The sequence below is a fragment of the Manis pentadactyla genome, chromosome 2 (genome assembly GCF_030020395.1).
Source record: "Manis pentadactyla isolate mManPen7 chromosome 2, mManPen7.hap1, whole genome shotgun sequence".
NCBI classification, from domain to species: Eukaryota; Metazoa; Chordata; class Mammalia; order Pholidota; family Manidae; genus Manis; species Manis pentadactyla.
In genome coordinates, this window is record NC_080020.1 from 182,009,942 (window position 1) to 182,026,876 (window position 16,935).

The window sequence follows — 16,935 nt, forward strand, 5'->3', positions numbered from 1 at the left end:
TTTTTTCCACAAGTTTAATGGTTTCATGGCTTACATTCAGGTCTTTGATCCATTTTGAATTTACTTTTGTATATGGGGTTAGACAATGGTCCAGTTTCATTCTCCTACATGTAGCTGTCCAGTTTTGCCAGCACCATCTGTTGAAGACACTGTCATTTCCCCATTGTATGTCCATGGCTCCTTTATCAAATATTAATTGACCATATATGTTTGGGTTAATGTCTGGAGTCTCTCAAGTCTGTTCCACTGGTCTGTGGCTCTGTTCTTGTGCCAGTACCAAATTGTCTTGATTACTATGGCTTTATAGTAGATCTTGAAGTTGGGGAGTGAGATCCCCCTACTTTATTCTTCTTTCTCAGGATTGCTTTGGCTATTCGGGGTCTTTGGTGTTTCCATATGAATTTTTGAATTATTTGTTCCAGTTCATTGAAGAATGTTGCTGGTAGTTTCATAGGGATTGCATCAAATCTGTATATTGCTTTGGGCAGGATGGCCATTTTGACGATATTAATTCTTCCTAGCCACGAGCATGGGATGAGTTTCCATCTGTTAGTGTCCCCTTTAATTTCTCTTAAGAGTGACTTGTAGTTTACAGAGTATAGGTCATTCACTTCTTTGGTTAGATTTATTCCTAGGTATTTTATTCTTTTTGATGCAATTGTGAATGGAATTATTTTCCTGATTTCTCTTTCTGTTGGTTCGTTGTTAGTGTATAGGAAAGCTACAGATTTCTGTGTGTTGATTTTGTATCCTGCAACTTTGCTGTATTCCGATATCAGTTCTAGTAGTTTTGGGGTGGAGTCTTTAAGGTTTTTTATGTACAATATCATGTCATCTGCAAATAGTGACAGTTTAACTTCTTCTTTACCAATCTGGATTCCTTGTGTTTCTTTGTTTTGTCTGCCTTGGCTAGCACCTCCAGTACTATGTTAAATAGCAGTGGGGAGAGTGGGCATCCCTGTCTACTTCCCGATCTCAGAGGAAAAGCCTTCAGCTTCTCACTGTTTAGTGTAATGTTGGCTGTGGGTTTATAATATATGGCCTTTATTATCTTGAGGTACTTACCCTCTATTCCAATTTTGTTGAGAGTTTTTATCATGAATGGATGTTGAATTTTGTCAAATGCTTTTTCAGCATCTATGGAGATGATCATGTGGTTTTTGTGTTTCTTTTTGTTGATGTGGTGGATGATGTTGATGGATTTTCGAATGTTGTACCATCCTTGCATTCCTGGGGTGAATCCCACTTGTTCATGGTGTATGATCCTTTTGATATACTTTTGTATTCAGTTTGCTAATATTTTATTAAGTATTTTTGCATCTACATTCTTCAGGGATATTGGTCTGTAATTTTCTTTTTTGGCGGGGTCTTTGCCTGGTTTTGGTATTAGGGTGATGTTGGCTACGTAGAATGAGTTTGGGAGTATTCCCTCCTCTTCTATTTTTTGGAAAACTTTAAGGAGAATGGGTATTATATCTTCTCTGTGTGTCTGATAAAATTCTGAGGTAAATCCATCCGGCCCGGGTATTTTGTTCTTGGGTAGTTTTTTGATTACCATTTCAATTTCTTTGCTCGTAATTGGTTTGTTTAACTTTTGTGTTTCTTCCTTGGTCAGTCTTGGAAGGTGGTATTTTTCTAGGAAGTTGTCCATTTCTTCAAGGTTTTTCAGCTTGTTGGCATATAGATTTTCATAGTAGTCTTTAATAATTCTTTGTTTTTCTGTGGAGTCTGTCTGTGGATTTTTCCGTTCTCATTTGTGATTCTGTTGATGTGTGTTGATTCTCTTTTTCTCTTAATAAGTTTGGCTAGAGGCTTATCTATTTTGTTTATTTTCTCAAAGAACCAGCTCTTGGTTTCATTGATTTTTGCTATTGTTTTATTCTTCTCAATTTTGTTTATTTCTTCTCTGATCTTTATTATGTCCCTCCTTCTGCTGACTTGAGGCCTCATTTGTTCTTCTTTTTCCAGTTTTGATAATTGTGATGTTAGACTATTTATTTGGGATTGTTCTTGCTTCTTCAAGTGTGCCTGGATCGCTATATACTTTCCTCTTAAGACTGCTTTTGCTGCGTCCCACAGAAGTTGGGGCTTTGTGTTATTGTTGTCATTTGTTTCCATATGTTCCTTGATCTCTATTTTAATTTGTTCATTGATCCATTGATTATTTAGGAGCATGTTGTTAAGCCTCCATGTGTTTGTGAGCCTTTTTGTTTTCTTTGTGGAATTTATTTCTAGTTTTATACCTTTGTGGTCTGAAAAGTTGGTTGGTAGGATTTCAATATTTTGGATTTTGCTGAGGCTCTTTTTGTGGGCTAGTATGTGGTCTATTCTGGAGAATGTTCCATGTGCACTTGAGAAGAATGTATATCCTATTGCTTTTGGATGTAGAGTTCTATAGATGTCTATTAGGTCCATCTGGTCTACTGTGTTGTTCAGTGCTTCCGTGTCCTTACTTATTTTCTGCCCGGTGGCTCTATCCTTTGGGGTGAGTGGTGTGTTGAAGTCTCCTAGAATGAATGCATTGCAGTCTATTTCCCCCTTTAGTTCTGTTAGTATTTGTTTCACATATGCATATGCTGGTGCTCCTGTGTTGGGTGCATATATATTTAGAATGGTTATATCCTCTTGTTGGACTGAGCCCTTTATCATTATGTAGTGTCCTTCTTTATCTCTTGATACTTTCTTTGTTTTGAAGTCAATTTTGTCTGATATTAGTACTGCAACCCCTGCTTTCTTCTTGCTGTTGTTTGCTTTAAATATGTTTTTCCATCCCTTGACTTTTAGTCTGTACATGTCTTTGGGTTTGAGGTGAGTTTCTTGTAAGCAGCATATAGATGTGTCTTGCTTTTTTATCCATTCTATTACTCTGTGTCTTTTGATTGGTGCATTCAGTCCATTTACATTTAGGGTGACTATTGAAAGATATGTACTTATTGCCATTGCAGGCTTTAAATTCGTGGTTACCAAAGGTTCAAGGTTAGCCTCTTTAGTATCTTACTGCCTAACTTAGCTCGCTTATTGAGCTGTTATATACACTGTCTGGAGATTCTTTTCTTCTCTCCCTTCTTATTCCTCCTCCTCCATTCTTCATATGTTGGGTGTTTTGTTCTGTGCTCTTTCTAGGAGTGCTCCCATCTAGAGCAGTCCCTGTAAGATGTCCTGTAGAGGTGGTTTGTGGGAAGCAAATTCCCTCAGCTTTTGTTTGTCTGGGAATTGTTTAATCCCACCGTCATATTTGAATGATAGTCATGCTGGGTACAGTATCCTTGGTTCAAGGCCCTTCTGTTTCATTGCATTAAATATATCATGCCATTCTCTTCTGGCCTGTAGGGTTTCTGTCGAGAAGTCTGATGTTAGCCTGATGGGTTTTCCTTTATAGGTGACCTTTTTCTCTCTAGCTGCCTTTAAAACTCTTTATCCTTGTCCTTGATCTCTGCCATTTTAATTATTATGTGTCTTGGTGTTGTCCTCCTTGGATCCTTTCTGTTGGGGGTTCTGTGTATTTCCGTGGTCTGTTCGATTATTTCCTCCCGCAGTTTGGGGAAGTTTTCAGCAATTATTTCTTCCAAGATACTTTCCATCCATTTTCCTCTCTCTTCTTCTTCTGGTACCCCTATAATACGGATATTGTTCCTTTTGTATTGGTCACACAGTTCTCTTAATATTGTTTCATTCCTGTAGATCTTTTTATCTCTCTCTATGTCAGCTTCTATGCATTCCTGTTCTCTAGTTTCAATTCCATCAATGGCCTCTTGCATCCTATCCATTCTGCTTATAAACCCTTCCAGAGTTTGTTTCATTTCTGCCATCTCCTTTCTGGCATCTGTGATCTCCCTCCGGACTTCATACCATATCTCTTGCGTATTTCTCTGCATCTCTGTCAGCATGTTTATGATTTTTATTTTGAATTCTTTGTCAGGAAGACTGGTTAGGTCTGTCTCCTTCTCTGGTGTTGTCCCTGTGATCTTTATCTGTCTGTAATTTTGCCTTTTCATGCTGGTAGAAATAGTTTGCAGAGCTGGGATGAGTGACGGCTGAAAGAACTTTCCTTCTTGTTGGTTTGTGTCCCTCCTCTCCTGGGAGAACAGCGACCTCTAGTGGCTTGTGCTGGGTAGCTGTGCACAGACAGGGCTTCTGCTTCCTGCCCAGCTGCTGTGGAGTTTATCTCCGCTTTTGCTGTGGGCGTGGCCTGGCTCAGGCTGCTGCTCCAAAGTGGTGGAGTCATGCTGCCAGGAGGCTATTTATCTCCATAAGGGGCCTCCGTGCTCCCTGCAGCCCAGGGGATTAGGGTGCCCAGAGATCCCCGGATTCCCTACCTCTGGATTAAGTGCCCCACCCTGCCCATTTAAGACTTCCAAAAAGCACCTGCCAAAACAAAACAACGACCACACACACACACAAAAAAAATAATTAAAAAAATAAAATAAAATAAAAAATAAAAAATGGCTGCTCATTTTTCTTTATTTTCCGGCACCAGCCTCAGGCATCTGCTCACCGGTCTTGCTGCCCTGGTTCCCTAGTATTGGGGTCCCTATCACTTTAAGACTTCCAAAAAGCGCTCGCCAAAACAAAACAACAACAACAACAACAACAACAAAATGGCTGCTCGCTTTTCTTATGTCCTCCAGTGCCAGGCCTCCTGTTCCCACTCACCGGTCCTGCTGCCCTGTTTCCCTAGTATCCAGGACCCCACGCATGCACTGTGCGCTCTGGTCCGGATGGCTGGGGCTGGGTGTTCAGCAGTCCTGGGCTCCCTCTGCCTCCCACTCTGCCTACTCTTCTCCCGCCGTGTGCTTGGGGGAGGGGCGCTCGGGTCCCGCTGGGCAGGGGTTTGTATCTTACCCCCTTTTTGAGGCACTGGGTTCTTGCAGGTGTGGATGTGGTCTGGGATGTTGTCCTGTGTCCTCTGGTCTTTATTCTAGGAAGAGTTGTCTTTGTTATGTTTTCATAGATATATGTGGTTTTGGGAGGAGATTTCCTCTGCTCTACTCACAAAGCCATCTTGGCTCCACCTCTTGCTGAGAGTTTTTATCATGAATGGATGTTGAATTTTGTCGAATACTTTTTCAGCATCTATGGAGATGATCATGTGGTTTTTATCTTTCTTTTTGTTGATGTGGTGGATGTTGATGCATTTTCAAATGTTGTACCATCCTTGCATCCCTGGGATGAATCCCACTTGGTCGTGGTTTATGATCCTTTTGATCTATTTTTGAATTCGGTTTGCTAATATTTTATTGAGTATTTTTGCATCTACGTTCATCAGGGATATTGGTCTGTAATTTTCTTTTTTGGTGGGGTCTTTGCCTGGTTTTGGTATTAGGGTGATGTTGGCTTCATAGAATGGGTTTGGGAGTATTCCCTCCTGTTCTATTTTTTGGAAAACTTTAAGGAGAATGGGTATTATATCTTCTCTGTATGTCTGATAAAATTCTGAAGTAAATCCATCTGGCCCGGGGTTTTTTTTCTTGGGTAGTTTTTTGATTACCACTTCAGTTTCTTTGCTGGTAATTGGTTTGTTCAGATTTTGTGTTTCTTCCTTGGTCAGTCTTGGAAGGTTGTATTTTTCTAGGAAGTTGTTCATTTCTTCTAGGTTTTCCAGCTTGTTAGCATATAGGTTTTCATAGTATTCTCCAATAATTCTTTGTATTTCTGTGGGGTCCGTCTTGATGTTTCCTTTCTCGTTTCTGATTCTGTTGATGTGTGTTGATTCTCTTTTTCTCTGAATAAGTCTGGCTAGAGGCTTATCTATTTTGTTTATTTTCTCTAAGATCCAGCTCTTGGTTTCATTGATTTTTTTCTATTGTTTTATTCTTCTCAATTTTGTTTATTTCTTCTCTGATCTTTATTATGACCCTCCTTCTGCTGGCTTTAGGCCTCATTTGTTCTTCTTTTTCCAATTTTGATAATTGTGACCTTAGCCTATTCATTTGGGATTGTTCTTCCTTCTTTAAATATGCCTGGATTGCTATATACTTTCCTCTTAAGACTGCTTTTGCTGCGTCCCACAGAAGTGGGGGCTTTGTGTTGTTGTTGTCATTTATTTCCATATATTGCTGGATGTCCGTTTTAATTTGGTCGTTGATCCATTGACTATTTAGAAGCGTATTGTTAAGCCTCGATGTGTTTGTGAGCCTTTTTGCTTTCTTTCTACAATTTATTTCTAGTTTTATACCTTTGTGGTCTGAAAAGTTGGTTGGTAGAATTTCAATCTTTTTGAATTTACTGAGGCTCTTTTTGGTGGCCTAGTATGTGGTCTGTTCTGGAGAATGTTCCATGTGCACTTGAGAAGAATGTGTATCCTGTTGCTTTTGGGTGTAGAGTTCTGTAGATATCTATTAGGTCCATCTGTTCTAGTGTGTTTTTCAGTGCCTCTGTGTCCTTACGTATTTTCTGTCTGGTGGATCTGTCCTTTGGAGTGAATGGTGTGTTGAAGTCTCCTAAAATGAATGCTTTGCATTCTGTTTCCTCCTTTAGTTCTGTTAGTATTTGTTTCACATATGCTGGTGCTCCTGCCTTGGGTGCATATATATTTATAATGCTTATATCCTCTTGTTGGACTGAGCCCTTTATCATTATGTAATGTCCTTCTTTATCTCTTGTTACTTTCTTTGTTTTGAAGTCTATTTTGTCTGATACTAGTACTGCAACACCTGCTTTTCTCTCTGTATTGTTTGCATGAAATATCTTTTTCCATCCCTTGACTTTTAGTCTGTGCATGTCTTTGGGTTTGAGGTGAGTCTCTTGTAAGCAGCATATGGATGGGTCTTGTTTTTTTATCCATTCATTGATTGGTGCATTCAGTCCATTTACATTTAGGGTGATTATCGATAGGTATGTACTTATTGCCATTTCAGGCTTTAGATTCGTGGTTACCAAAGGTTCCAGGTTACTTTCCTTACTATCTGAGAATCTAAGTTAACTCACTTAGTATGCTGTTACAAACACAATCTAAAGGTTCTTTTCTATTTCTCCTCCTTTTTCTTCCTCCTTCATTCTTTATCTTTAGGTACCAAATTCTGTACTTTTTGTCTATCCCTTGATTGACTGTGGGGATAGTCAATTTAATTTTGCATTTGCCTCACAATCAGCTGCTCCACCCTCCCTACTGTGGTTTTACTACCTCTGGTGACAGCTATCCAACCCTAGGAACACTTCCATCTATAGCAGTCCCTTCAAAATAGACTGCAGAGATGGTTTGTGGGAGGTAAACTGTCTCAGCTTTTGCTTATCTGGAAATTGTTTAATCCCTCCTTCAAATTTAAATGATAATTTTGCCGGTTAAAGTAATCTTGTTCCAGGCCCTTCTGCTTCATGGCATTAAATACATCATGCCACTCTCATCTGGCCTGTAAGGTTTCTGCTGAGAAGTCTGATGTTAGCCTGATGGGCTTTCCTTTGTATGTGATCTTATTTCTGCCTCTGGCTACTTTTAACAGTCTGTCCTTATCCTTGGTCTTTCCCATTTTTATTACTATGTGTCTTGGTGTTGTCTTCCTTGGGTCCCTTGTGTTGGGGGATCTGTGGATCTCCATGGCCTGAGAGACTATCTCCTTTCCCAGATTGGGGAAGTTTTCAGCAACTACCTCCTCAAAGACACTTTCTATCCCTTTCTGTCTCTCTTCTTCTTCTGGTATCCCTATAATGCGAATATTGTTCCGCTTAGATTGGTCACACAGTTCTCTCAATATTCTTTCATTTTTAGGGATCCTTTTTTCTCTCTGTGCCTCAGCTTCTTTGTATTCCTCTTCTCTAGTTTCTATTTCATTTATTGTCTCCTCCACTGTATTCAACCTGCCTTTAATAACCTCCATCGTGTTCTTTAGTGATTGGATTTCTGACCTGAATTCATTCCTGAGTTCTTGGATGTCTTTCCGTACCTCCATTAACATGTTGATGATTTTTATTTTGAACTCCCTTTCAGGAAGAGTCATGAGGTCCATGTCACTTAAATCTTTCTCAGGAGTTGTATTAACGATTTTACTCTGGACAAGATTCCTTTGGCGTTTCATGTTTGTATATGGCGCCCTCTAGTGTCCAGAAGCTCTATTCTGGAGCTTCTCAGTCCCTGAAGCAATGTTGGGGGTTGCAGGGGAGCAGTACTGGTGCCCGGGGGGGAGGAAAGGGCTGTTCCCTGCCTCCCGGCTGCTGTGCCTGTCTTCACTACCTGAGCCAGTGGGCCGGTCACAGAGGTATGTTTTTGTCCCTGAACAGCTGTGTATGGATCCCTGCTTTCCACAAGCAGCCGGAATCCCAGTCTCCCCAGGAACTCTGCCCGTATTAACTTTCTAACCCGGTAGTCATACGAGTCTCATGAAAGCACCATGAAATGTAGGTTTGTGCTCCCAGAGCAGATCTCCGGAGTTATGTATTCAGCAGTCCCAAGCCTTTCACTCCCTCCCTGCTCCGTTTCTCTTCCTCCTGCTGTTGAGCTGGGGTGGGGGACGGTCTCGGGTCCCGCGGAGCCACAGCTCTGGTATGTTACCCGTTCGGTGAGGTCTGCTCTTTTCTCCAGGTGTGTGCAGTCTGACGCTGTCCTCTTTCCTGTTGCTCTCTCAGGATTAGTTGCGCCAATTAAATTTTCTAATTGTATTCAGTTTTAGGAGGAAGCCTCTGTCTCTCCTCTCACGCTGCCATCTTTAATCCTCTATCTCTCCAGTGGACTCATATATCTTTTTGAATCAGTGATTTTGTTTTCTTCAAGTAAATTCCCAGAAGTGGAATCGCTGCATCTTATGGTATTTCTATTTTTAATCTTTTGAGGAACCTCCAACAGTGGACAAACCAATTTATATTCCCACTGACAGTGTAAGAGGGTTCCCTTTTCTCCATATCCTTGCCAAAACTTGTTATTTCATGTCTTTTGGATGACATCCATTCTGAATGGTGTGAAGTAAGAGCTCATTGTGGTTTTGGTTTGCATTGCCCTGGTAGTTAGTGATGTTGAGCATCTTTAATGTGCCTGTTGGTCATCTGTATGTTTTTGGAAAAATGTCTATTCAGGTCCTCTGCTCATTTTTAAATTGGGTTATTTGTTTTATTGGTGTTGAGTTGTATGAGTTCTTTATATATTTTGGATGTTAATCCTTTATTAGATAAATCATTTATGGGTACATTCTCCCATACTGTAGGTTGCCTTTTTTTTTTGTAGATGTTGTCATTTACTGTATGTAGCTTTTTAGCTTTTTGTACTCCCACTTGTTCATTTTTTATTTTGTTTCCCTTGCCCAGGGAGACATGTCAATAAAAAAATTCTTCGTGCTTATGTTTATGAGATTTTTGCTTATGTTTTCTCCTAAGAGTTTTATGTTTTCATGTCACATATTTAGGTCTTTAATCCATTTGAATTTTACTTTTCTGTATGGAGTTAGACAGTAATCCAGTTGCCTTCTCTTACATGTAGCTGTCCTGTTTTCCAAACACCATTTATTGAAGAAGACTGTCGATTCCCCATTATATCTTCTTGCCTCTTTTGCTATATATTTAATTGAAAATGTAGGTTTGGATATATTTCTGGGCTCTCTTATTCTGTTTGATTGGTCTATGTATCTGTTCTTGTGCCATTACCATACTGTTTTAGTCACTGTAGCTTTGTTCTTTCTCAAGATTGCTTTAGCTGTTTGCAGTCTTCTATGATTCTATACAAATTTTAGGATTATTTGCTCTAGTTCAGTGATAAATGCCATTAATATTTTGATAAGGATTGCAGTGAATCTATACATTGTTTTTGGCAGGATGGCCATTTTGACAATATTCATTCTTTCTATCCATGAACGTGGGGTAGAATTCCATTTATTTGTATCTTTAGTTCCCTTCATTAGTATCATAGTTTTCAGATTATAGACCTTTCACCTCCATGGTAAGATTTATTTCTAGGTATTTTATTCTTTTTGATGCAATTATAAATGGAATTGGTTTCTTGATTTTCTGCTAGTTCATATTAGTATACAGAAATGCAACATATTTCTGTATATTGATTTTATATCTTAAAACTTTATTGAATTTAATTTTTAGTTCTTACAGTTTTTTGATGGAGTCATTAGTGTTTTCTATATATAGTATCAGATCATCTGCAAATAGTGACAGTGTTACTTCATCCTTACCAGTTTGGCTGCCTTTTATTTCTTTTTCTTGTCTGATTGCTGTGGCTAGGACTTCCAGTACTATGTTGAATAAAAATGGTGACAGTGGGTGTTTTTGTTTTGTTCCAAATCTTAGCAGAAAGGCTTCCAGCATTTCACCATTGTGTATATTAGTTGTGGGTTTGTCATATATTGTCTTTATTATGTTGAGATATGTTCACTCTGTACCGACCTTGTTGAAAGTTTTTATCAGGAATTTTTTTTATCAAGATGTTGCGTTTTGTCAAATGTTCTCTCAGCATCTATTGAGATGATCATATGGTTTTTATCTTTCCTTTTGTTAATGTGGTATATCAGATTGATTGATTTGCAGATATTGAGCCATTTCTGCATCCCTGGAATAAATCCCACTTGGGCATGTTGAATGATCCTTTTGATGCATTTTTAATTTGGTTTGCTAACATTTTATTGAGAATTTTTGCATATGTGTTCATCAGCGATATTGATCTATAATTTTTTTGTAGTGTCTTTGTCTGATTTTGGTATTAGAATAATGCTGGCCTTGTAGACTGAGTTTAGAAGTATTCCTTCCTCTTCTGTGTTTTGGAATACTTTAGGAAGGATAGTAGCTCTTCTTTAAATGTTTGGAGAATATACCTATGATGCCATCTGGTACTGGACTTCTGTTTGTTGAGAGTTTTTGATTGCCATGTCAATTCTGTGACTAGTAATTCAGATTTTCTTCTTGGGTTGGTCCTGGAAAATTATATATATCCATTTCTTCTAGGTTTCCAATTTATTGGCATATATTTATCATATAATTCTTTGTTCTTGAATTTCTGTGGTGTTGGCTGTAAGTTCTCCTTTTTCATTTCTGATTTGTTTATTGTGTCCTCTCTTTTTCTTGGTAAGTCTGGGTAACGGTTTGTCTGTTTATCTTCTTGAAGAACCAGTTCTTGGTTTCATGAACATCTTTAATGTGCCTGTTTCATTGAAGAACCAGTTCTTGGTTTCATGAGCATCTTTAATGTCATCTGTATGTCTTTGGAAAAATGTCTGTTCAGGTCCTGTGCTCATTTTTAAATTGGGTTATTTATTGGGTTTTTCAATTATTTTCTTAGTCTATTATATTTATTTCTGCTCCTATTTTTATTATGTCCTTCCTTCTAACATTGGTCTTTGTATGTTCTTCTTTTTCTATTTTCTTTAGTTGTAAGATTAGATTGTTTGAAATCGTTCTTGTTTCTTGAGTAGGCCTGCATTCCTATGAACTTTGCTCATAGAACCACTTTAACTGCATCCCACATATTTTGAACTGTTGGGTTTTTGTTTTCATTTATCTCCAAGTGTTTGATTTCCTCTTTGATCTGTTCCTTGATCCATTGATTATTTAGAAGCTAGTTGTTTAGCCTCCATGTGTTTGTGTTTTTTCCAGTTTTTTCTTGTAATTGACTTCTAGTTTCATACTGTTGTCCAAAAAGATGCTTGATACAATTTCAATCTTTAATATACTGAGACTTGTTTTGTGCCTTAATATGTGATCTATCCCAGAAAACATTTCATGTGCATGTGAGAAGCATGTGCATTGTGTTGATTTGGAGTGGAATATTTTGTATATATCTGTTAAGTCCATCTGATCTAACATGTTGTTCAGTGCCACTGTTTCCTTATTGATTTTCTATGTGGATGATCTACCATTGGTATAAGTTGAGTGTTGAAGTCCCCTACTGTTATTATATTACTGTCAAGTTCTCCCTTTAGGTCTGTTAATATTTGCATTATATATTTAGGGACTCCTATGTTGGGTGCATAGATACTTAACAATTGTTATATCCTCTAATTGGACTGATCCCTTTATCATTATGTAATGCCCTTCTTTGTCTCTTATTACATTCTTTGTTTTGAAGCCTATTTTGCTTGATATAAGTATTGATATTCCTACTTTTTTTCTTGATTCTTTTTGTATGGAATATCTTTCTCCATCCCTTCACTTTTAGTCTATGTGTGTCCTTAAGCCTACAGTGATTCTCTTGCAGTCAGCACATAAATGGGTCTTCTTTATCCATTCAGCCTTTGATTGGAATATTTAGTCCATCTACATTTAAAGTAACTATTTTTAGGTATGTACTTGGTGCCTTTTTGTTAATTGTTTTCTGGTTGTTTTGTAGTTCTTCCCTGTTCCTTTCTTCCTCTCTTGCTCTTTTCCCTGTGACTGGATAATTTTCCTTAGTGTTATATTTGGATTCCTCCTGCTTTCTTTCTTTTCTATCTGTTACAGGCTTTTGGTTTTTGGTTACCTACCATAGGGTATGTGTGGTACCTTATTGACATATACCTTCCTATACATATAACAGTCTACATTTGGTTGATGGTTGCTTGATTTTGGAAACATTTTTAAAGCAATACCTTTTTTTTAATTATTCCCCCTCCACACTTTATGTATATGCTGTCATAATTTACATCTTTTTATTTTGTGTATCTCTTGACTAATATTGTGTGTAATTGATTCTGCTACTTTTGTCTTTTGAACATCATACTTGCTTTGTAAGTGATTGGTCTCCTACTTTTACTACAGGTTTGTTTCCACTGATGATACAAATTTAAATTTTATAAACATTACTATCTAAAGAAGTCCCTTTAACATATACTATAAAGCTGGTTTAGTGTTGATGAGAATTCTGTTAACCTTTGTTTAGCTGGAAAACTTTTAATCTCTCCAATTCTGAATGATAATCTTACTAGATAGAGTATTCTGGTTGTAGATTTTTTTTTCCCTTTCAGTGCTTTGAGTATTTCATGCTACTCCCTTCTGGCCTGCATATTCTGTTGAAAAATCTCCTGATAGCCTTATGAGGTTTCCTTTGTAGGTAACTTTTCTCTTGCTTTTGAGATTCTCTCTTTATCTTTAATCTTTGCCATTTTTATTACTGTGTGTCTTGGTGAGGACCTCTTTGGGTTCATTTTGTTAATGGGCTCTCTGCACTTCCAGGACGTGGATGTCTGTTTCCTTCCCCAAGATAAGTTTTCAGCTATTATTTCTTTTAATAGGCTATCTATCCCTTTCTCTCTCCTGCCTCTGGGACCCCTATATAATGTAAATATTGTTTCACTTGGGGTTATCATTTGGAACTCTCTTAGCATCTTCTCATTTTTAGAAATTCCTTTTTTCCCTCTGTTCCTCACCTTGTTTACCTTCTACTAACCTGTCTCCCAGCTCACTGATCCATTTTTCTGTATTTTCTGGTTTACTATTCATTCCCTCTGTTGTATTTTTCATTTCAGTTTTTGTGTTCTTCAGCTCTGACCAGTTCTTTTTTATATTTTCTATCTCTTTGTTGAAGGTGCTCCCAGAGATAATCTATTCTTTTCCCTAGCTCAGTAAACATCTTTATAATCATTACTTTGAATTCCTATCAGGTAAATTGCTTATCTCTGTTTCATTTAGCACTTGTTCTGGTGTTTTGTTCTTTGGCTTAGAACATATTTCTCTGCCTCCTTATTTTGTGTAGCTGTCTGTACTTGTTTTAATGTATTAGGTAGATCTGCTATGCCTCTTGGTCTTGTCAGTAGTGGTTTCGTGTAATAGGTATCCTTGGTACCCAGAAGTGCAAACCCCCCTGCTCACTGGAGCCAGGCATTTTAGGATGTTCCCTGTTGTGTCTGAGTTTGTGACTGCTGTTGTTGTGTTTCTGTCAGAGCTGCCCTCTGCCTGGCTAGTCAATGACCATCCACTGCTATGCCTCAGAGGGTAATAATGCCTGGCTGTCCACAGTGGCTGACTACTGCTGGGCTAGGTGCTCTGGGTGTGGCAAGTCTGCAAGAAAATGCTGGCACTAAGCAAGAAGGGACAATGGAAAATTTCAGAGCTGGCTCCCCCAAGTGTCTGGCCCATTGGACTGAGGAAAGGCTGGAAAAGTGGCATCTGCCAGCCTTTTCTCTTCTGTAGAGGAGAGACCAGACCCCTGCCTCTCTGGCACACTTCCTAAAGCTAGAAAATATCCCCTCAAATTCCTGCCTCTGTGTTGCGTGTCAGTGGGATTGACAGAGCATGCCAGTCTTCCACAAGCAAAGACCCAACTTCCCACAGTGCTCAACTCTCCCTGGTGTCTGGCCCCATTAATTTTCAAAGCCCAATGCTATGGGCCCTTCTCTTCCCAGAGTAGCTCCTCGGGACCAGGTGTGCCAGGCTCCTGAGTGACTTACTCTTCCCCATTCTGTTCCTCTCTCCCTCCTTGCTTGTGGGCTAGGATGCTGAAAGGGCTTGAAACCTGATCAGTCACAGCTCTGCCCCTTTACCCTTCTCAACGTGATCCTCTCTTTTTTTTTCTTTTTACCAGTTGTAGAAGGCCTGTTCAGTGATCTTCAGGTCATTTTCAGAGTAAATTATATTTGATGTAGTTGGTTCCTTGGTATGTTCATGGGAGGAATCACAGTGTCCTCTTATTCTGCCATCTTCTACTCTTCTCTAGCTTTCAATATTTATTAAGTCCTCCTGTGTGCCCAGCACTATTTTCTAGGCATTAGGATTGTCTCACTGAACTTATATTCTAGTGGAAGGAGATCTATAATTAAAAAATTAAAAAGGTAATGATAACTTATTTTTTAAAAGCTGTGTAATGGAATAGAGTTGCTAGGAGAAGAGTCAGAGGAGGCTTCTTTGAGGAGGTCACATCTGTGCACCAACCTGAGTGATGAGAAGGAAACATGTATGCAGTAATCAAGGTGAAGGGCATTCTAGACAGAGGAAACAACAAAGGCACTGAACTGGGAACAGTGAAATTTAGAAGAATATAAAGAACCGGTATGTCTGGAGAGTGGTGAATGAGTGAGAAAAGGCCTGAGATGAGGAGAGAGATGGATATAAGAGTAGACATTGTAAGGAATATGGATTTCTTTTTTTTAAGCAGGCACATCAATGAATATGACTCTCTGGTGGGCAAGTTATGTTTCATGTAACCTTTTTAAGAGGTTGGAGAAATATTCAATATATTTTAAGGAGATCTCCATTTACAAAATCAATTAAAATACAGAAACTATACTTGTAAGCTTTAGGGAATCCATTTCTCTTGAGCATTTCTTTTTCACAAGACACCTTTACTGTGTAATACAAGATAGTTAGAAATACTGATATGCATGACCTTTATTAATTTATAAGATGTTCAAAAGTATATGTACAGAATTCACTTTTGGAAACTTTAGGTACAAGATATTTTAAATCCTTTGAAAATGTATCCTGTTTTCTTATAGGCAACATTAAATATCATTCATAGTGTTGTTCTCTCGGTTCTTGACAAAAACCAAAGGACTAGAGAGTTGGAGGAGATTTCACAACAGAAGAATGCTGCAAAAGATAATTCACTGGACACAGAAGTGGCTTACTTAATCCACGAAGGCATGTTTATAAGTGATGCATTCAGTGAGAGCGAATTAACAACTATAGCAGTCAACACTGCATCTCAAAGAAATATATCTCCAAATAGCGAGCCCTACAGCAGTGATTCAGTATCCGAACCAGAATGTACTACTGATTCGTCATCCAGCAAAGAGCAGACATCCTCTGCTGTTCCCGGAGGTGTGGATATCATGTGAGTATGCTGACTTCTAGCAGCTTAACAAGATACCGGTTTCAGTTAAGATTGATTATTCAATTTATTGAAAAACCATGGTCTTAGAATTTAACAAAAATAAATTTTACAAAACATCTTTTTGAAAATACGTGGAAGGTAAGAAGGTGAGTATTGGAATAATTGCAGAATTTTAATGCTTGAAAGGAACCATTTAATTAATAGCCCTCATTACAGAGAGTTTTAGATGACTTATTTAAAGTCTTTAGTGACAGAATTTGCCCGAGAACTCACGTCAGTATTCCCTTGTTTTTCTACTGCTATTTCTACTATTTCTTCTACTAAATCACCTTTGTATTTTGTATATTGAAGTTCTGTTTGATTTATAATTTTTGGTTTTTCAAAGGCATGAATTTCCAATTGGATCACATTATCTTTTTACATATTATTTTTTTAAACTTCTTTTTTAATTTTTAATTTACAAAAAAGTCATAATAATACAAAAAACTTATATATCCTTCATCTTATTCTCCAGTTGTTAAGTTTACTGCATTGCCCTTTCTTTCCCTTCCTCCCTTTCTCTTCTCTTTTCCCCTTTCTCTTTCTTTGTCTCTCATGTTAATATTTTTTCTGAATCATTTGACAGTTGATTGTAGACATGATATCTCATTATCCCCAAGTCTTTGCTAAGGAGGTTGGCTGCTCCAGCTTTTATTATCTTACCTGCATCACTAGCAGCAAAAAGAAGAGGACAAAGGGCTGGTACCTCCTTAACTTTTTGTTTTAACTTTTTAATTGAAGTATAATGCACATATAGGAGAATGCATCAGTTGTAAGTGTTGAGCTCAATTATCACAAAGTGAACACTTTATATAATCATCACCTAGGTTAAGTAATAGAACATAACCAGCTTTCCAGAGGCCCCGCTTACCACTGTGCCTTCACTCCTTCCCAAAGGAAACCATTATTAACACTGTTGTTTTTCTGGTTTTTAAACTTCATATAAATGGGATCATGTTCTTCTATCTCTTTTTTCTTTTATTCAGCATTAGGTTTGTGGTATTTTTCTAAGTTGTTGCATGTAGTTGTAGTTTATTTTATTTATTTATTTATTTTTATTTCACTTACTGACTATACCACAATGTATTCATTCTACTGTTGGATGAAGATTGGGTTACTTACACTTTGGTTTTCGTGAACATTCTTGTAGATGTCTTTGGTTCATGTTATAAGCATTTCTGTTGAATATTTATGTAGGAATGAATAAGTAAATGAATGGTCAATTTAGC

The 16,935-nt window shown here is 38.0% G+C and overlaps 1 protein-coding gene across 5 annotated transcripts in view; it reads left to right on the top strand.

Annotated features, from left to right (window-relative positions):
* Positions 1-16,935, top strand: part of VPS54 (VPS54 subunit of GARP complex) — a 134,739-nt gene that overhangs the window by 81,557 nt on the left and 36,247 nt on the right. For all 5 annotated transcript variants that reach the window (XR_008995830.1, XM_057497147.1, XM_036890430.2 and 2 more), the window contains one exon: positions 15,330-15,667. Coding sequence is in view for 4 of the 5 variants with exons in the window: in XM_057497147.1 (XP_057353130.1) it covers positions 15,330-15,667 (338 nt within the window). In the remaining variant the exon portion in view is untranslated. The remainder of the gene's footprint in view (positions 1-15,329; positions 15,668-16,935) is intronic.